The sequence below is a fragment of the Canis lupus genome, chromosome 18 (assembly GCF_011100685.1).
Source record: "Canis lupus familiaris isolate Mischka breed German Shepherd chromosome 18, alternate assembly UU_Cfam_GSD_1.0, whole genome shotgun sequence".
NCBI lineage: Eukaryota > Metazoa > Chordata > Mammalia > Carnivora > Canidae > Canis > Canis lupus.
The window spans coordinates 33,740,432-33,760,847 of record NC_049239.1 but is presented as its reverse complement, the minus strand read 5'-3'; the positions used below and the strand labels follow the sequence as shown (position 1 = coordinate 33,760,847).

The following is a 20,416-nucleotide window of genomic DNA, read 5'->3' as shown; positions in this document are numbered from 1 at the left end:
CTCCCCTTCCCCTTCCAGCGACCAGTGTCCCTGCGTTCCTGGGCCCCTTGGATCCCTCTGAAATACCTTCTGGGCCAGACGGCTCACTGGGCCCTACACTGCCCTGTAGCTGTCCCTGCTGCCCAGACTTACTGTCCTGTGTCCTGTCCTGCCAGAGTCCTGATCAATCCTAGGCGGTCCTAGAAGGCCTGCACTAGGCAGTGGCCGGAGCTCCAGATAGTTCCCTGTACAAATGCAGCCGCTTTGGAGAACAAAACCTAGCGCTAAGAATAATGAGTCTGCGGTAACAGGTGCAAACAGCGTGTCCTGGGCACGTTGGGACACGGTAAACTCTGGTCATAGTACGTGTGTTTCGATACACGACACGCAGTGAACATCCCTGCTTGACGACCACTTCAGGGGGAACTGCAGCGTGGGCGGTTTTACTGCTTAAAACGGTAAGGAGCCGGAAACCGGACCCCTGGAGTTGGCTTTGTGACCCCAGGGGTCCCTCAGGATAGCAAGCATGTTTGGGGGCAGTCCCGGTGGCCCAGCGGTTTAGTGCCACCTTCGGCCCAGGGCCTGATCCTGGAGACCCAGGATCGAATCCCATGTCGGGCTCCCTGCATGGAGCCTGCTTCTCCCTCTGCCTGTGTCTCTGCCTCTCTCTCTCTCTCTCTCTCATAAATAAATCAATTCTAAAAAAAAAAACAAAACAAAAAAAGAAAAAAACCCAAGCGTGTTTGGCATGTTTTGCACAGACCCTGAGGGAACGGAATAGGGCCAGGAACAGGGCCTCGGGGAGGTGCCAGGTACCCGGGAGGGGAGGCGCCCACGCGAGGGACCCCAGCACAACTTGACGGATGCGATGTTTGGAGAAGCCTGGCCACACCAGGCCGCATCCTCTTCCAGGACGGACGACCTCCCTCTCCGGGGCCCCGGGGTCCAGAGGCGAAGCGGCTCCCTCAGAGGGTCTGAAAGGAGCCGGAGCTCCTCCCTGAGCTGCCCTGCTGCCCTCGGACTGTCCCCTGCAGGAGCAGCAGGGAGGGCCGCTGCTCCCGGCACGGTGCTGTCCCTGGCTGTCACGAGGCCAAGACTGTCCAACAACGGACGGCAGGCCTGTTTGTCCCTCCCTCGTCCCTGGTGGGTCGTGGTCCCCAGGGCAGAAGCTGAGAAGGGCCCCAGGACCAGCCTCCATGGCTTTCCCACCCTCAGGACTATGAGGGGGAAGAACAACATATCTTAGGGCTGGACTGTCCTCTGCCCCAAGCAGGAATCCCTGCCACGGCATCCCCATCCGTCAGGGGGCTAGTCGACTGCTTGATTATCTCCAGGGATGGGGAGCTTCCTACCTTTAGTACCTTCTGAACCAGTCTTCCCACCCCCCCACCCCCAAAATGGTGCTAACTTTTGGAAAAGTCTTTCTTCACATTGAACTGAGACGTGTTTCCTTTATTTTTAAAAACCGTCTCCCCCCTGGGTTATATTCATAATGACAAAAACAGCTGCCATTTACGGCATTTGGATCTTTGTGTGCTGCTCCAGGTCATGTTTCCTGGAATCCTGTCACCTGCCAAGGTGCGCGCTATTATCCCAATGTACGGACGAGGCGGTGGAGGTTGGGAGAGGGCAAGCCCTTTGCCAGAGCACCTGAGGCTCCGGAGTGTTGGAGTCCAGGCTGGAGCACAGGGCTGGCTGAACTCAAAGCCCTTGCTTTGTGCGGACTCTCCACCAATCAGCCCTGTGTGCCGTGTGACCTTTATCTGGTCTCAAAATTGAATTATATGGTCTCAAAAACCAAAAAACAAACAAACAAAAAAAACCCCCAAAAAACCCCAAAAAACAAAAACCAAAAAAAACCCCAGAAAACCAAAAAACCCTTCCTGCTCTGAGAACACCTGTTCCTCAGCACTGGGGCTCGGGCAGGTTGAGACGTTACATAATGCCACTGGCGCCACCTTCCGGCCGCTTGCTCCTGGGCCGTCAGGAAAGCGCTAATGCTCCTTAATCAGACTCTTCTGGAAACAGGAAGGCAAAGGGTCTAGTTAATTTTCTTCTCCTTCTGCTTAATGGAAAGTCAAGCAGAAACCCCTTTTTTTCCATGCCTCCTGCTGGCAGGTCTTAATTACCATCACACATTCCTTTGCTGCATCTGCCTGGTTCCTGAAGATCTTTTTAGGTTTTCTCTCCCGGTGTAAAAAAGTACTCAGCTGGCTTCCTTGCAACTCGCTCCCTTTGGCCTCCAAGCTCTAATTCTAGCAAAGGAGAACTTCCAGGGATTGTAGAGATTTGGGAGAAGGGGATCTCGGTTAATAGAGAGTCCCAGTGCCTGAGGTGGGTTGGTTGGTTTGTTGCTGCGTGAGTCACACGGCAGGTTCATCGGGTCCCAACCCTGGGGCCCCCCCGCGGAGGCCCGCCCCTCCCCCCCACACTGACCTTGCGAGCGGATGTTCTGGAGGATGAAGTAGAGGTACTCCCCGCAGATGCCGGCCGCCTCGACGAACTCCTCCTGCGTCATGCTGCACAGCTGCAGGCCGCTGACGTTGAAGTGGCAGAAAGAGATGCAGTTGGCATCCAGCTTGTACTGGTCGCAGCAGAACTGGAGCCATTCCCAGACGTGGCGCTTGGTCCAGTACTCGGGGTGGACGGACGTCCAGTAGGAGTCACAGGCTGCGTCCGAAGAGAGAGAAGTGAGGGCCCCCGGAAGGCCTCCAGAGGCGCCCCAGAGGGAGGCCCCCGTTCTATCAGCATCCACATCCCTCGCCTGTGAGTCATAAGTGCCTCTGGTTTGGGGTGTGTTCTCTGGGGGCCCAGGTTATCCTATTCCACCATAAAAACCACAGGAGACTGGATCTTCTGGGTGGGCCTCGGGGCAGGCGAGAGGAGGAATGGCGAGGAACCCCGCCATGGCTCGGGCATGCCCGGGGCCTAGGTTTGGTGCTTGGAAAGCGGGAGATTAGAGGAGAAAGGGAAGGATGGGGCCCTGCAGGGGTTCGGTTTCAGACAACAGGGTATCAAGAACACAGCCTTTGGAGCCGGCCAAGCCTGGGCTCAAACCCGAGTTTGCCTGCTTTTGACCTGGGCAGGGTCCACAGACAGTTAAGCCTCAGTTTCCTCATCTGTAAAATAGGTATTTTTACAGGGCTGTCATGCAGTTTGGAGTTAATGGGTATAGGCTGCGGAGTGCCCTGAGTACTATCAACCAATTCAATAGTTACTAAATGCCTGTTATGGGGCCCCTGGCAGAGCTTAAGGGTTGAGCGTCTGCCTTTGGCCCAGGTCGTGATCCTGGGGTCCTGGGATCGAGTCCCGCATCGGGCTCCCCGCATGGAGCCTGCTTCTCCCTCTGCCTGTGTCTCTGCCTCTCTCTGTGTGTCTCTCATGAATAAATAAATAAAATCTTTAAAAAAAATGCCTATTGTGTGCCAGGCACAGTCTGAGGCTGACTTGACTCCCTCTGCTCTCACGGACAGTTGCCAACACCAGCTACTGGTCGGTGCGCTGCCTCTCGTCATCCTGTGCCGAGGGCCTCAAACTGGTGAGACGTTGCCCAGAGGCCAGCAGAGCTTGGATCGCCACAGCGGCCTCCTCTGAGGAAGAGAGCAGTGGGAAGGGGGGTTGGTTGTGCTGTTGCTGTTGTGGTTGTGATGATGCTTTGAGGGATTTCCATGCTGAGGCCCGAGCCCCTTCACGCCTTCAGAGGAGCCCCACACAAACCCGGACGGAGGTGTGGGCACCACCTTGTCTGGGAGGCTGGGAAGTGGCCAAGCCCGGCTTGGAACAGAGACGGGGTGCTCAACAGCTCTGTCCCCAGAGCCAGGAGAAGCAGAAAGAGTGGCAGATGAAGGGGTTGGTGAGGTACTGGGTCAGGCTCTTTGACACAAGCCTCATGGCTGCCATGGTGTTCACTCATTCACTCACTCATTCATTCATTCATTCAATAAATGAGCCTCAGTTTCCTCATTGGCAAAATGGAGATAACGATAGCACCTCTGTCACAGAGTCGTTCTGTGGGTTGAGCGAGCTACTACCTACAAAAGCACTTAGAACCTGGAAGATTCTGACGCTATTATTAAGGTTCTCATTGAACACCTGTTAGGTGTGAAGCAACAAAGCGTGTGCTAAGGATCCCTGGTAAGAGGTTTGGTCCTTGTCCCCTAGAAGGTAACGGATTATGAACCTAAGGGGCACAGGGGACTTGCCCCAAGTCCCACGGCCAGCGTGCGGCTGAGCTGGCATCTAAGCCCTAGTCGGAGCTTGAGGGCCATCGCTCTTCTCGTTCCGTCCTACTGATCCCCAGAGCGTCAGCACAGAGAAGAGCAGAAACAGGGAGAGAGGCAGAGGCAGGCGGAGAGCGGGACGGAGTGAAAAGGCCTGAGGAGGACGGCAGAGTAGAGCGTGGCTCGGGCCGCGTGGACGACAGAAGGGGCCACACGCGAGTTAGACTCCGCAGCACACGTCACCGAGGCTGTTCTGATTCCCCGTGAGCGTCGCACCTGGTGCCGCTGTCCCCCGTGAATCTGTGGGGCTTCGGGTCCTAGGCAGGAGACACGTCCTCCGCCCCGTCAGGGGTACGGCTCCCTGGGGAGCTCCTCAGGCAGGCACTTGCTTCTCGGGTTCCTCAAATCCTCCCAGACAGGCAGGATTTCACAGAGGCGGGAACGGAGGCTCCCCCGACAACCCAGAGCCCTTCCAGGAACCTTGCCCCACCGTGGAGAGGATTGAGGGGTGATCAACGTAAACAATGGATTTGTTTGAATTTGTTTTAAATTTGTAGTCAGAATTTTATATGCATGTGGGTAGAGGGTCGATACTCGGCCAGGATGGTTGAGGTCAATGTCGTCGCCTCTACCTGGTGCGCGAGAACAAGGGGCCTGCCTCTCCTTTCACTTGCTGGGCGCTGGCCCACTAGCCCGTGGGGGACCCCGTTGTGGCCAGTAGGGTCTCCTGGGAAAGTGGGACGGCCAGTCTCCCGTCCGGTCTGGGCTCTCCTCTATTGATTTCTGGGGCCTTTGACATTCCTGGTGTTCTGATGAGGGATGTTTATGAGCCTTGAAATTCTTCCGTCCTTGGTCCTGAGCCGAGCCCCCAACAGAGATGGCTATCGGTGCGCCGCAGTCGGACGACGTAGTTTATTTCTTTTCATGGAAAGGTTTCGCCAAGTCTCCATTCCCTCCTCTCTCCACTTCCACCCCCTTGTTATTTTCTTTGGCACGTGAAGAGGGCCGTGTTGTTTCTGGAAGCCAAAGGGCCTAGAGGATTCGGAGAAACGCCCGGGTGGGGGTGGGCACTGACATGAGGAGGTGTTGCTGGCAGGCTCCCTTCCCCTCAGCTCTTTCCTTTGAAGCTCACCCACAGAGCAGGCTTTGTGTGCGGCTCCCTCTGGAGGGAAGCCAGAGCCAGAGCCAAGCATGGCGGGCTCTCCTCACCAGGAAAGGCCTTCCCACAGCCCTGGGAGCTGAGAGGAGTATGGCTGTTCTCGTGACATGGAGGCCAAAGAGGGCCAGCATCATGGGGTGCTTTCTGGTTGCGGGTGTGTTTCTATGGTCCTGTCCTCACTAGAAGGGTGCAGAGGTGAGGCTGACAGAGGTGAGGAAGGCCGGCTTCATCTGGCCCCTCCTCTTGCCTCCCCTGTTGCTCCCTCAGGATTGCTCCTGGCCCAGAACGAAGTCTCCATCTACCTTCTCCTAACTCATTCCCACTCATCCTTAAGACCACAGCTCACTCCTCCATCTCAGGGAGACTGCCCTGCACAGCCCCCTCAGGTGTCCTTCTCAGAAAGACTCACGCCTCACCCTCCTCCCCAAACCTTGAACTCCACATGGCTGGCCAGCTCGGCTTTGCTCACCCCGAGTGGTGGGCCTGGCCTAGCCCACTGTGGGTGCCCAGTGAGTATAACCGACTGGCCAAATGACCAAGGCTTATTATCCTCACTTTATAGGTGAGGAAAAGGAGGTTCTGGGAGATTACATGACTCTACTAAGGCCACATGGCTGGTCACTAAGGGAGTTAGATCCACATCAACTCTTCCATCTTTAAATGTGGGAATTTTGTGTCACGTCGTGCCTTACTGTTCTTGGTTGAGGAGGACCATGTTGGACACACCTCTCCAATATTGACTGAAAAAGATTTGGGTGGAGGCATATACACACAGACTCACAGATATATATATTTTCTAACCTAAATTTATATATATATTCAATATATATTAAATTAATTAATAGTCACATTAATACAATTTACATTATATTAATATAATATAATAAAACATAATAATATAATTAGTAATTAATATATTAAATTAATATAATTATATATACTATATATTAGATATTAGGTTAGGATTTAGGTTAGAAAATTTTAAAAATCAGAAAAAGGATGAGAAACCAATGATGACATTTGTAACCTCTATGAATGACATGACGGAGGCCTTGCTACTTGGAAGAGGTGAACTCAGGGCAAATAAAAGAAAGGGTAATGCACCCACAGAACATGTTATCTTTAACATGTTGATTGTATTGCCTGGAAATACAAAACGTTTTTCCCAGTGCATCTAGCATTTGTGAAATAATCAAAACTCTTGGGAGAAGCTGAGCATTAAGGCCCTTCTGCCTATGTATCTGGGTTGGGGGACAAACTCCATGCCCTGCCCCGTAGGCTGCATCTAAATGTTAACAGGCCACTATTAAGCAACAGTCTCAGCCAGCTCCTTTGAAGTTGAAAGTAGGTCAGGACATTTGTTGAAGGGCCAGCTACAGTGGGAAGAAGAATTGATCGGCTATTCTGGGGGATTTCCCACAAGTGATGCTATAATGGGACGTGTTTCAAGTCAGAGGGAGGACTTAAGCTTGTAGAGCTGGGCTGGCACACTCAGATGCCCCTACGGTCAGCAGGGAGTGTCCATGGAAGGTGCTCAGAACACAGGCAGGCATGTAGCAAGTGCTCATTAAATACCATCCATTTATATGTATTAATATTGGGGTTACCATACAACTACTTTACATTTTCTCAAATACTTCTGATATGTTGTGCGTGTATGTGTGTGTGCACGCGTGGTATTCCTTTCCAGAGATTTGGGTTATTTTCTTTTTGAAAACTGAGGAAGTTATATTATAAACCAAGCTACTTTGTCCTTGATGTGCCCGCATGAGTTAGGTGGTCTATGCTGTTCAAAATGTGGGGACCCTGGCGAGTCTGTGATTTTATAAAATGCTTGATGTTCAGGACACACACAAGACCCATGCTTCTGACACTGAGGTGGAGGGGCAGGGGCTAAATCCCCCCCCCACCAGAGTGAACAGAAGGTACCAAGGGTAACTGAACCCACGTGATTAATGCCTGTGCATCTCCGGTGGAAATGCCAGCGAGTGGGTCCATTAATCCATGACTTCCATTCTTTATCACAGACATCTGCTGTCTTCTCAATCTCATGCAAAGAGCTCTTAAAAAAAAATTCTAGGTGAGTCCCTTCACTATTCATTTCAAATACATTGCTGCCCCTAAGCCCTTCTTACATGGAAATTCTGGAGTCAAGACTGTTCAAAGCAAAGATTTGAGGGGGGGGATATTTTGACTTTTCTAATCAAGACAAAATAGACATGCAGCAGAATGCAAAATCTGGAGACTGTGAAAGTGTGAGCTTAGTGCTTTGAGTTATGTTCCCAGACCCTTTGCAGGAGCACTTGACTTAAATTCCTGTGCTGATCGGGGAGCCTCGATGAGAAACTGTGTGAAGCTAAATGAACCTGCCAGCTACCCGAATTCAATCAGACTCCTGTTCCCACCCTCCATTCTATGATTCCATCGACTGACGTGAATTGGAGAGGACCTGCAGGAAGGGACTGGAAGGGACTTGAGGATCGTGGAGTTAACTGAGTGTGGGCTATGGAATGGACCTTCCTGATTTGCAGTCCTGCCTGGCTCTTCAACATCTTAGCTGTGCAATCCTAACAGGGTTTCCTAACCTCTCTGGACCTCAGTTTCCTCCTGTAAGACAAGAATAATAACAGTGCCTACCACGTAGGAAGTTTGCTGTGAGAAGAGAAGGAAAAGCAATGGTACCTGTAAAGGGCTTAGCCCAGCTATCTCGGCGACAGTAAGCCTTCAATAGAAGTCACCTGTAATTCGTTACTATTTCGGGACGGCGTTTGTTCTCAGGGAAATGAGGTCTTCCCCACCGGAGCCCCGGTCTAGCTGAGGGACAAGCAGAACAAAGCCAGCCCAGGGCTCGGCGTGGGGAGGCAGACAGTCTGGGTCAGAGGAGGCCCGAGTTAGACAGCCTGGACCGTAATTAGTATGATTTATTAGCATAGGGAGTTGGGAAAGTTTTTTGCCTGGGGCCGCACTGAAGAGAGCCTGTGAGTGGCCTCGGTAGCACGGGGCACCATCAATTGTGGCTTTGTCACCGAAAGGAAGGACTTTATGGGGAGGGGGGGGGAACACCTGAAATGAAAAATTGTTTCCAGGCTTCCACCCAGAGATGGTCGAGCTCCATCCAACAGCCCTTCTTGGCATTCCTTCCAAGCCTGTGGAATGATTTAGCCCATGAGATGGTGGTGAAATGGGAGGGAAGCCCGGACCAGCGTAAGGAACTGGATGGAGAAAAGACTGGAAGGGCTGGTGGGTACAGCAAAGAGCGATGGCCTGAGGCGTGTGGGGTTGGGAAGGTGCTGGGAGCGCCAGGCCCTGCGTGGTCCTGAGGCCACAGCTGCCCAGAAGGCTCAGGCGTGTGTGGGGTGGGCTGGCGGTAGTGAACAGTGAGGTCTCTCCCTGGGGGTGCTCCTGGGATGCGACCGCTGCCACGGGCTCACCTCACACTCTTCAAGGACTTTCTTTCTTTTATCTGGTTTTGATTTAGAAATTCTTCGACTCTCTTGCATGTGCTCCCAGATTTCTATACCCAGCACACGAATCTTTCTCAGAAAATCCCACGTGGGACTCAAATGCCTCTCTCCCTAATCTTCTGGATGTTGATACCCCAAAGGTTTTGCACCTTTTCAAATAAAGTGCTTTATTTGAATAAAATTTTCCATGGTGCAGCAGTAGCTGATGTCTTGGCGGAGCGCCTGGGATGGAGTGGATGCTGCACGCTGTGCTCATGTCATCCCCCATGCAGTGCCACTAGGTCCTGTGGGTAAGTGGCAGAGCCAAGAGTAGGTCCTTTGGGGGTATTTTAGCTGCTGCAGCCATGCCCTAGTGACCACTGCACTGTACTGTCTTCAAGATGCAAGAGACTTGCGTGAGGATGAGGATGGAGAGGTCCCCAGGTACCAGGTCCCCAGGTTCCTTTATGGGACCTCTCAGGAGCCCCTAGAACTGCCCCGAGCTAGCCGCCTCTGCCGCAGACATTTTACAAACCAGAATCCAAAGCAAAGGGGGCACCACAGGTTGGCATGGTCACCTTGGCCAACGGGGGAGGGATGTGTGGGCATGTGGAGGTTCAGGGTGGAGTGCCAGGAACAAGGTGTGAGGCCGGGATACTCCATGCCTTGTCAGAACTTGAGTCGAGGAATATAATCTTCACAAAGTATCATACGCTTGTAAACTATAGGCGGCCTGCCCTGCACACTTGGGTAAAAGTTTCCAGGATTTGCAATTCTTTGTTTTGGGAGAGCAGAAGGGAACCCCAGGATGAGTTTATGAAATTCTGGAGTATTTTGCAGCCTGTGGCCGTCCACTCCCCGCAGAAGTCCTGCTCAAAGGGCAGGTCAGATCCGTTGTGGGTAGCGCGTGGCGGGCACAGATTCAGCGGCTGTCCGCTAAAGGCGTTTGAAAAGGTTGTGAAAACAGCTAGTTCTCCTGACTACGTGGATATTTCTCCCTGCCATGTTGGACACGTCGTTTGTCTAGTGGGCACAGCATTTCTTTCTCCCCTCCTTTCCCCTTGGTCTCAAAGTAGCTGAGCTGTCCAGCTCTGAAATGGAAAGGAGGAGACGGGGACCTTTGTGGCTTTTGTTCGATATGAAAAATGACAAGAGGAGAGAGTGTGAGCTGTTTTTCCACTAACTGGGAGTCACGAGGTGTTCCTGGCAACGGTGAGCGCCTACTAAGTGCCTGGCATTTGGCGGAACACTTTGTGTGTGGAATATCAGTCCTCCCAACCCTAGGAGGCAAATACTGTTCCCGTTGGGAAAGTGTATGTCAGGGACTAGGAAAAGCCTGCCAAGGTCACGGTGTCAGTGGCTTAGTGGCAACGCCAGCCCTGGAACCCACACTGGGACAGGAGGCTCCCACTGGGACAGCTGTGGCTTCAAGATGGGATCTGCCGTGTGGGGCGGAGGAGATGTCTCACTGGCCACAGAGCCTGGGGGGTGTGCAGAGGTGGACCTGGCTGTCCCCCGTGGCATCCCTCTCAGAGGGGACTGTGCGAACACAGATGGAAGGATCACCTCTCAGAAAATACACGGGCACTCCCCTCACTGGCGGGGCTCCGAGGAGAGCCGGGGCCCACAGGGCCCACCCAGTGCCCAGGCAGCTCTCAACCACCTTTTCACGTCCAACTTCTCTGACCTCCTCAGGAGGTCAGAGCTCCTCAGCTCCTTGGAACCCAGAGAGCCAAGTGGCAAGTCAAAAGCCAGGTTCCTCCTCCCTTAGGGAGTGCTCCTTCTGCAGGATATTTTTTCTTCATCGGCCCCACACCTTGGTGGGACTTTGTATTCTCTCAGTGGGTGGTGGGAGAAGAAGGCTTTATCTGAGATGCAGGAATCAGAGAAGCTTCTGGAAAGCGTCCTAGCAATGACGGGGCCCAGCCTCTCCTTACACTGGTGGAAATGTAGAGGCCGCGGGCAGGAGAAAGCTGTGTCAGATATCAACCCCTACAGGTGATGGCTTCTGTTAACCCTTCGTTGTTGGTTTTTTTTTTTTTTTTAATTGTGGTAAAATAGACATCAATTTTGCCATTTAATCCTTTTTAAGTATACAGTTGAGTGGCATTAAGTCCATTCACATTATTGCGCAACCATCACCTCTGTCCGTCTCCGGGACTTTTGCACCTTCCCAGGCTGAAATTAGTCCTTGTCCTATGCCTGACTGTGTCCCCAACGCTTCCCTCGTATTAACAAACCACCCCTATAACCATTCTATCAGGTAGGCATTACTGCTATCTCCATTTTACAGATGAGAAAATTAAGGCACGAGAAGTTACGATGGCATGGTTACTAAATATCAAAGCCAGACTTTGCATTTAGGATGGCCGGCTCCAAAGTCTGAGCTCTCCATGACTACAGGAGCTGCTCCAATGCCTGAAACGCTCCCCTGGGGCAGGCAGGCCATCCCTTTCCTGCCATCACACCAACTGCCCCCTGGCAGTGTAGGCAGGAAGAGGCGACGTCCAGGATGGCAGGTCTGGGTCACGCATGCATGGAGAAAAGACCTTTGCTCTGGGCCCTGCCATCACGGGACATATGGGCAAAGAGTGGGGACACAAGAGCCTTCACTTTCCTCCTTCAAACTGAGCCTCAACCAAATATAGAGGGGCAGAGATAGAGGACATCCTTCATCATCTTTCTGGGAATCAAAGTGTTTCTTAGGCCTAAAGGAGAAATGGAGTATGTTTCTGGCTGACTCAGGACCCTGCAGATAGGGTGAGAGAAGTCATGGTGTGTGAGTGTAGGCATGTGTTGGTGGCGGGAGCAGGTGCAGGACTGGGTATAGAGGTGAGCTGAGCAGACCTGGTCTCCCGCCTGGAGGCAGGGGCTTCCTTCTGGTGGGGGACACTTTGCAACATCCTCAGAGGCTTGGCCTCTCCTGGACCCACCTGCCTCCTGCCCGTGAGTGTGGACCATGCCAATCTGGGATGCATGGGGTTAAGGGCCCGTGAGGACTGACAGCTTGATTAGGACTTGCATCACCAGCCTTGGGCGGGGCGTGCACCTGCTGCTCTAGCAGTCTGCCAGGCTTGCCGTGATGTGCAGTCGCCGGAGCACCTGGGGACACAGGCCCTCAGAGAGATTCTGGGGCAATCTCTCCTTTGGCATGGGATTTGCACAAGGCCCCACGCTTCCTTTTTTAGGTGGAGAAGGCCGGCCGAGAGAGGAGGAAGGGAGGGAGGCCTGGTGGACAGTGCAGGGACTCGTGTTTCCTGAGCACTTGCTTTGGGCCAAGCTATATATTTTTCACAGTTTGGCTCCCTTAATCCTCACAGTGATTCTCATCATCCCTGCTTTAGGGATAAGGAGATAGAAACTCAGAGAAAAACAGTCATATTAACCAACACCAATAGCCCTGTGACCACAGGGTAACCTCATTTATAAGATGACCATGTAGGATAGTTAGGAGTACCGATGCTCACGTCAAGTTGCATGAAACTTAACTAACCATGAGACCCTGGAAAAGTCACTTAACCTCTCTGTGCCTCAGTTTCTTCATCCATAAAGTGGAAATAATAATTATCCATTTCTCATAGGGCTTCTGTAAGGATGGGATGGGTGCTTGGCACAGGGCCCGAACCACAGCTAGCATTCAGCAAATGTTAGCTAAAATCACAATGGCCAAGCAATCATGGCATACTGGGCTAAGGTAGGTTCTGGGCTAAGGTTTCTTTCCACTACCTTGTGTAAGTATAATAACTCCCAGAGATTGGTATTATCATCTGTTAGCAAAATGAGGCTTGAAGACGTTAGTGGAGTCCCCCAAGGCCACAGGGCTGGGAGGAGGTCGGAATGAGGATTTTGGGGCTTTAGCCTCTGCAGAAGCTGCCTTTCTGCTACCCAGGCCTCCTCCCATCCTCTGCCCTGAACACCGGCGAGAGTTGGCATTTTCAGGCTCCCAGAGTGGCCTTGGTGCCTCCTGGAGGCCCGAGCCACCTCCTGCTCCAGCTCTTCCAAGCTCAGATGGGTTTGCCTGGATGTACGCACCTGTCTGATGCTCAAATGCAGGGTAATACTCTTCATTGCTGAACAGATCAGTCCACGACATCAGGGGGTCACAGAAGGACGTGTTGGGCAGGAAGGTACTGTGTGTCACTGAGTCCAACATCACCCTACAATGGCAGGAGAGGACTGTGAGGAGGTAGATAAGGGCCACACCTCAGGAGCCCCCAGGGGGGCACGCTTGGCTTTTAATAGCAATCATGAAGCTTCCTAGGAGCCAGGCACCCCTCTAAGTGCTTGACACAATGACGTTATTCAATCCTTGCCACATCCCATAAGGTATGTACATCTGTCCCTGTTTTATATACAAGAAAACCTAGACCGTGCAGTTGAGACAGTTGCCCACGCAGCACGGCCAGTAAGTGGCAAAGCTCAGGGTTTGACATGGAGGCTCTTACAATGCAATACTGCCTCTTTCTTTACTTTTCCTACTGGCTCACATCTGACCCCTGAACTCTGGCTTATAACGTTTAACCACATGCTTCTGAGGGCTGGGCAATACACCCCAAACCCTTACCCACGATTCTGAAGTCCAAAAGCTCTGAAATCTGTGTTGTGTATTTGCAAACTTATTCCCCGGCAAAAATAAAATGAAACAGAAACCAGTCCTAAATCAATGTTAAATACTTTTATATAGTTACATATATATTCCATATATCTATATACAGGCATGTAAACCATATGCTAAACATATACACACACATATATGTATATGAATGACATATTATACAAATATACATTACAATATGCTATAGTTTTATTTATTCTACTTGATGAATATTCATATGATGCATACAATACATATGATTCCTATGATTCCAAAAAGGAATACCTTGAGAAGAGTATTGTGTATCCTGCAGTATAAATACCGTATAACCATCCTAACAGCAGAAAAATTCTGAATTCTGTGTCTATCTAGCCCCAGGGTTTTGGTTCAGGGAGTGAGGACCTATGATAATTGGAACATATACTTACTACACTCTGGGCTCTGGGCTGAGCACTTTACAACTTTGTGTTCATTATTCATGGTCTCCTCGGAGCAAACTCTGAGACAGGTTCTGGTAGTGCTTATGTTTTAGTGATGAGGATGGATGCTCTAAAATTTTGGGTAATATATCCCAAAGCACCCGGTTGGCAGACGGTGGAGTTTGGGTAACAACTCAGGTTTATCCATTTAGGAAGTCATGATCCAAATTGCAGGGCTCTACTCCCTGCATACACTAGTGAGAAGGAAGATTTGAGAGAAGGTGTCTGGTTGAAGCTGGGAAGAGGGCAAAACGGAATGGGCTTGGGGCCCTCACTCACGTGCATTCTTGCCCATGCTGGTCCCATCTTTCAAGTTTGCTGCTTCTCATATTCCCATAATTCAGGGGAAAAATGAATTCATGTTTGGTAGATTAAAAAAATCTGTTTGCCCAACTTCTCTTTTCTGATTATCACAATAATGTTGATGAGGTAGGGTGCTTCTACCCCCATTTTGCAAAAGGGACCCAGCAGCTCACGATCACACAGCTGGTAGGTTAAATGTCAGAACAGAGACTGGATTCTGGATCTTGGGATATTAAGCATATAGAATTTTTAGATGGCTGGGAGCTTATTAATCATCTAGTTCATTGTTTTGCCAACTTTAGCCTTTTGTCTACCATCCCAATAATTTACTTAATATGCTAAAAAAAAAGGCAACAATTTCCTCTCTGTTTTAACGTAAATACATCTATTTAAAAGAAAAACTTTGTATCACACTAAAGATGGAAAGTCAATCTCCTTCTAACATGGAGAAAAATAAAGACATAGCATTTAAATTAACACGGTTGGGGGACGCCTGGGTGGCTCAGTGTTTGAGCGTCTGCCTTCAGCTCAGGGCTTGATCCTGGAGTTCTAGGATCGAGTCCCACATTAGGCTCCCTGCATGGAGCCTGCTTCTCCCTCTGCCTATGTCTCTGCCTTCTCTCTGTGTCTCTCATGTATAAATAAATAAAATCTTTATAAACAAACAAACAAACATGGTTGTTCTATACACCACCTAAATTAGGGGTTAACAAGCTACAATTTACAAGCCCAATCCAACCTATCGTCTATTTTTGAATAGTCCACAACTAAAAAATGATCTTACATTTGTAAATAGTTACATAGTGAATGGTCATAGAAGTACCCATGTAATATAATCGATTTTGACTTTTGGCCTTTATATCCTAAAATACTATTTGGCCCTTGAAGTAAAAGTTTGCCTACCCTTGGGAGGCTCCCTTGGGAGCATCCCCCTGACCAGATCTATTTCCTGTATCATGAGTGGTGTGAGTGCCTCATGTTGGAAACTCCAGAGTTAGTCCAATTTTTCCCTTCACCCCATCACTGTATAGTTGAGACAATTAAGACCCAGGGAATTTGTGTAGCTCCTTCAAGGTCATACAGCCAATGGGTGTCAACATTATATTGTTGAGAGTTCATAAGGTTTCTGAATTTCGGCCCATCTGCTTCTTTTTCTAGTAACACTCACAGTCACATCTACCTACAGACACATCCCTAACACACTTATACATCAGATGGAATCTCAATACTGAGAAGGGCAGGGATTCCAGAATCAAAGACCAGTTCTTTGGGGGTGCTTGCAAATGTACCATCCTTTTCTTCATCAAACGTGCATGAGAACTGTGCTCCTGACATAGAGAAACAATCAAATTCAAATTCTCACACTCTGGCACCCTTTCTGGGCCATCACTGGAGAGTCACCAGACCCCACGGGAAGCCTCCTTTCTGACGCCCAGAGAGGGTTAACCTGCCTGCTGGATTATCGTGTTCATGGATCTCCCCTTGGGGGCCGTATCAAACAGAAGTCAAGGCTGCCTGAGTTTGGACTTTGATTTTCCCACGGATTGACTGGTTTTATATCCTGAGCTGGAGGTAGGATGAAGAGGGATGGGGATGGAAGGTTATGAGGGAGGGAAGGGGTCCTGAAACCCAAAACTGCCCTCTGCATTCTGGATATGACCTCAGGAAAGCTCCCCTAAGTGAGGGCTAAAGGCAAAGTCGCAGAAAACTGGGGAAGAAGATGGTTTGCCTCTGAAATGGCTTTCATAGGGGGTGGGGGGCTTGGAGAAAGGAGGGGTGTACTCCATATGGAAGAAAATAGAACTGGCCCCAGGTCTTCCCCATCAACTAGAAATCCTCCAGATAAAAAACACAACAGGAGTGAATCTTCCTCACTTACGCCTGACATAAACAGCTTTCAAAAGTCATTTGGTAAATTGAAGTGGGTCACAAAAAAATTAAGAATATTTCTGACCAATAGGCATTTATCTCTTTCAAGGATTTCTTTTCCTCTCTCTCTCTCTCTTCTTTTTTTCCTCTTTACACCAACCTACTCTCTTGTCCTGCAGTCTCCCTACTGCTGTACATAGTGCCGGATCTGATTCCCCTTGGTAATCCCTTCTATGACAAATTATATCCATTATGGTTTCTTAAAGGGCTCTCTCAGGTGCACCAAGGGCTATTTTTTCCCTGTAATTATTTTTTGCTTCTTGGGGGGGAAATGTCTTTTATAAAAGCAGCAGATTTATTTTTTATTTTTTTATTTTCTGCTATTATGGTTGGAGAGGGTATTATTAACTCTGGGCTTCCCACAAAAAGACCTTGGCCACTTAGCCAGAATGCACAAGGCATGAGAGTTCAGAAATAATGGCTGCTTTGTATTCAGTTGCCTAGCTTCCTAGGCCCTTGAAAGTCCTTGCAATAATTGAATATTTAAGCTCTTAAAATTTCTTTACAGTAGGTGGAACAGGGTGAGGGTGGGAGGAAAGAAGAGCTGTTTGGGGCCTCATTTCTTAGCTAGTGCATTGAGGTCCGACAATATATAGACCCAGGCTGGAGGTCTGACCACACGTTTCCAGTGGGGCTGACATTGATCCTAGAGGGGGGAAAATTGGTCTTGGGGGTCAGAAAAAATCTTAGACGTTATTATGTCCCATGACCTTCTAAAGGGCCACAGTACCTAGATGATACACAGTAAGGACATCTATGTGGGGTAATGACTACAGCAGAAGTATCTAAAAAGCCTCCTCAGTTGGGAACGACAATGTAAAAATGGTTGAGACCTCGAGTCAGCAGCAGGACAAGAGGGGAGATCCAGGGAGGGTCCTAGGCCTGCTGTTCTAGGCACATGTTTTTGTTTTTGGAAGGCCTGGCTGGTTTGTCATAGAAGAAAGAGCACGGGGCTGGGAGTCATGATTCTGCGTCTTGTGACTCCGTTCTGCATTTACCTAATGAACACATCGATCAGGGGGACTCTGAGATGTGCTCTGGCTCCAGGATTTTTCGCAGGCACCCACCCGAATGGACCAACACATCGAAACATGCGCACGCATGCACATAGCATACCTGTTGGTTACACTGGGTAGTGTGGTCAAGCAAGCTTATTAAATTGGACTAAAATCCAATCACTACAAACGACGATTAAAGTTTTAGCTCTGCTAAGGTCTCCCGATTTCCTCTTCTCCCTTCCCTCCTAGGTCCACTACTTTCAGCAGTGGGCCCTGGACAAAATTCTTTGCCTGGGCCAGCCAGGTCCCTTAAGCACTTTGGATCCTCACTCGCTGCCCATCAACACACCCCCAGCTGTTAGGATCCATTTCCCCCAACTACCATTGAAGCTGCCTAGGATGTAGGAAAGCCTCAAGCACAATCCACACAAGGAAAAGGAATCAAGTGGGTTCCCTTCACGCACAAGACAGGCTGGCTGCAGGGGCCTTTCAGAAGGAAACAGTGACAACAGGGAAGCTCGGGTCCCCGATGCCGCCACAGGCTTCCTAACCCTTCTGAGAGCCGGCTCACTCACCAGGTGTGCACAGGGAGGGTCCGCACAGTCAGAGGGACAGGCCCACGGGCTTCTTGCCCGCACACGAGTCAGAGGCAGCAATCACAGGTGTGGTGCCCATGGCCTGATCAACCAGGCACCTCTGCTCAGCCTTCCAGAGAGAGAGAGAGGGGAAGGAGCAAATCACTCAGGCTTGGCCAGTTTGCCAGAGGAGGGGAATTCCTTCCTGACCCTGGCAGAGATCATCAACTTCAGCTCTGGGCATGTGACCAAAAATCCACCCAATGAAGCATCTACACATTGGCTGTTTATGCACCAAAACATCACCAGGCATAACGAGGCCATGAGGGTGGAAACCGTGGAATGGGGCAGGGGTGGGGGTGGGGCGTGCCAGGAAGGGTCTTCCCTGATCCCACCATCTGGGCAGCCCATTGGGAAGAAGAAGTCTTTCCTCCTCCGAAGCCTCAGTGATACCCAAGTGCCCACCAGACCCAGAGCCCTGGGGCCAAGGCAGGGTCAATGTCCCACACTTTGGGCCTCCCTAAGGAGGGGCATATGGAGGGGGAATCTCAGTGGATTAGGGTGATGCTTGCAGTTAAAGAATTGGGGTGCTTGAATATTTGTTCTTCTGAGAGAAAGCAGAGCAGCTGCGAGAACGGACTTGCTCAAGTCTTACCGAGGGACTCCTCATTTTCTTCCAGCTTGTTTAGGGAGCTTGCCAGTTCGTTTGTTTTTAGCTGTTTCTCTGAAGGTGTGGCACAGACCCACAGAAGGCAAGCCACACGGTTTACCCCCCCCCCCTCGGTAACCCATGCAGAGTTCATCAGCTTTGGATGAAATCCTTGAGGGGCTAAATCCTATCTCTGCCTCCCACAAGGGCAAAGGACGTGGGACACGTAGGTGCCTTAGCTACTCAGCCTGTCAAAATTCTGTATTTTTGTTTCATATAAGGTGCAGTATATAAAAGTCCATGCTGGGCACCTGGGTGGCTCAGTGGTTGAGCGTCTGTCTGCCTTTGGCCCAGGGCATGATCCTGGGGTCCTGGAATGGAGTCCCGCATTGGGCTCCCTGCATGGAACCTGCTTCTCCCTCTGCCTTCGTCTCCGTGTCTCTCATTAATAAATAAATAAATATCTTTTAAACACCTCCCCCCCCCCAAAAAAAACCCCATGTTCTTCTCTGAGCTCATCTTTACAATGTCTCCTCTCTAACACGGGATTTTCGCATGCCATCCTCAGGATGTCCTGAGGATTTAATAAAATCAGATCATCTATGCAAGAGTCTGGGAGTAATCCATGGAGGCCTGTGCCAGAGGAGGGGGGGCCGTGGGAAGAATCCACGGTCATCAACATATCAAAACGGTTGCTACCCTGGTGACTTCTGAGAAAAAAAAAAAGGACAACCAAACGGTGAAAGTGCCTGCCGAGAACACCTTGAGTCATGAAAAACATTCTCAGAGTGAGGAGGACAAAGATTCAAGCCTCCACTCAGAGGAGCAAACAAGCCCTCTCCCTGGGTCTTTAGCCTAAAACACGAAGCTGCCCCCCCCCCGAATCACTTTGCCTCCTAGGCCCCAGCCTCCTCACCTGTAAAATGAAGAGGTTGTACTTAATGACCTCTGACATCCTTTTCAGTTTGTAAAATTTTTATAGTCCCTCCAAAAGTGGGTCCCCAGCTTGGGGCGGGGGGGGGCGGGGGGGGGGTGTAAAAGGGAGTATGTGCTACCAGCGGCTGCCGGCAGGGGGCAGGTGCACATGAGCCCCCCCCAACACCGCAGAGTCTGCAAAGGTCTGAGAACACAGTGGAAAAAACCCCTACCGGTGGCTTTTCTGGAAGCCCTCTCTTGAGGTGGTGCGAGAGGGCAAAACGGGTTTCTTTTCAGCTGTTATGTACAGACATTCCTGAAAAATGCCCCAAAGTCTAATAAGGCAGCTCTCTTCTCTAGTTCAAGGGGGGCAACCCTGAGCAGGCCACAGGCAAAAGGAAGGTGTTAGCCGGGGGGGGGGGGGGGGGGGGGGTGCTGGAGGGCTTCCCTTGAAGCTGACTGGTTTTGGGGTGCAAAATCGGGCTTCCCTTCCTGAACATAGTTTTCGGAACAGGTAGAGAGAGAATTGGGTGCCTGGCCCTATTCTCTGCTAGTCGCCCTTGGTGTAGTCGAGTGATCCGGAGTGCGCGGGGGGTGCCCAGGAGGACGGGGTGGCTGCGCGGCCCCAGGAAGCAGAAATGGCACTTAAATCCCCATCAAGCAGCTCCCAGGAGGCGTTGTGGCTGGTGGCACTGGCAGGGGAGGCGGGGGCCGGCAATCTGGAGCTGGAGACCGGAGTTGCAGACCCAGGCCCCAGCCCGAGGCTCCCCGACGCCCCTTACAATTCATCCAAAAGAGCAAAGAAAAGGTGCTTACGTGAGGACAGCGGTGACTAGGTCCAAAGAGGAGGCTTTCAGGGCAAGAGAAGGCAGGCGCTCCCACACCAGTGTACGGTGGAAGTAAAGGCACCTGTAGCCTTGTGATATAAGTAACACCTACAGACAGGTCCGTTTGGTTTTTCAGGTTTATGCACAGCCCCTTTGATGACGGTGACATACAGTGTGACACGGCTCCTCGGAGGGGGGGAATGGTTCTCACATGCAGAAAGTTTACCTTTATCCTGTTTTTGTGCCCGGCTCCCCACCCACTCCCCCCGCCCCCTTCCAGGGGACTCAGTAAACAAGCTGAGAATTCTTGCCTCTGGGAGCTTTGCGGGGAGTGCCGTGCGTGCGT

The 20,416-nt window shown here is 50.8% G+C and overlaps 1 protein-coding gene across 2 annotated transcripts in view; it reads right to left on the bottom strand.

The window, feature by feature from the left end:
• Positions 1-20,212, bottom strand: part of ELF5 (E74 like ETS transcription factor 5) — a 33,028-nt gene extending 12,816 nt beyond the window's left edge. Inside the window, exons 1-4 of one of the 2 annotated variants that reach the window (XM_038563046.1) lie at positions 20,060-20,189; positions 17,680-17,809; positions 12,834-12,958; positions 2,416-2,649 (exon numbers count right to left, since the gene is read on the bottom strand). In XM_038563046.1, coding sequence (XP_038418974.1) covers positions 2,416-2,649; positions 12,834-12,954 — 355 coding nt within the window. In that variant the 5' untranslated portion in view covers positions 12,955-12,958; positions 17,680-17,809; positions 20,060-20,189. Of the gene's footprint in view, positions 1-2,415; positions 2,650-12,833; positions 12,959-17,679; positions 17,810-20,059 lie in introns of both variants that reach the window. The other variant, XM_038563045.1, reaches the window with a different exon arrangement.
• Positions 20,213-20,416: the final 204 nt, after the last annotated feature.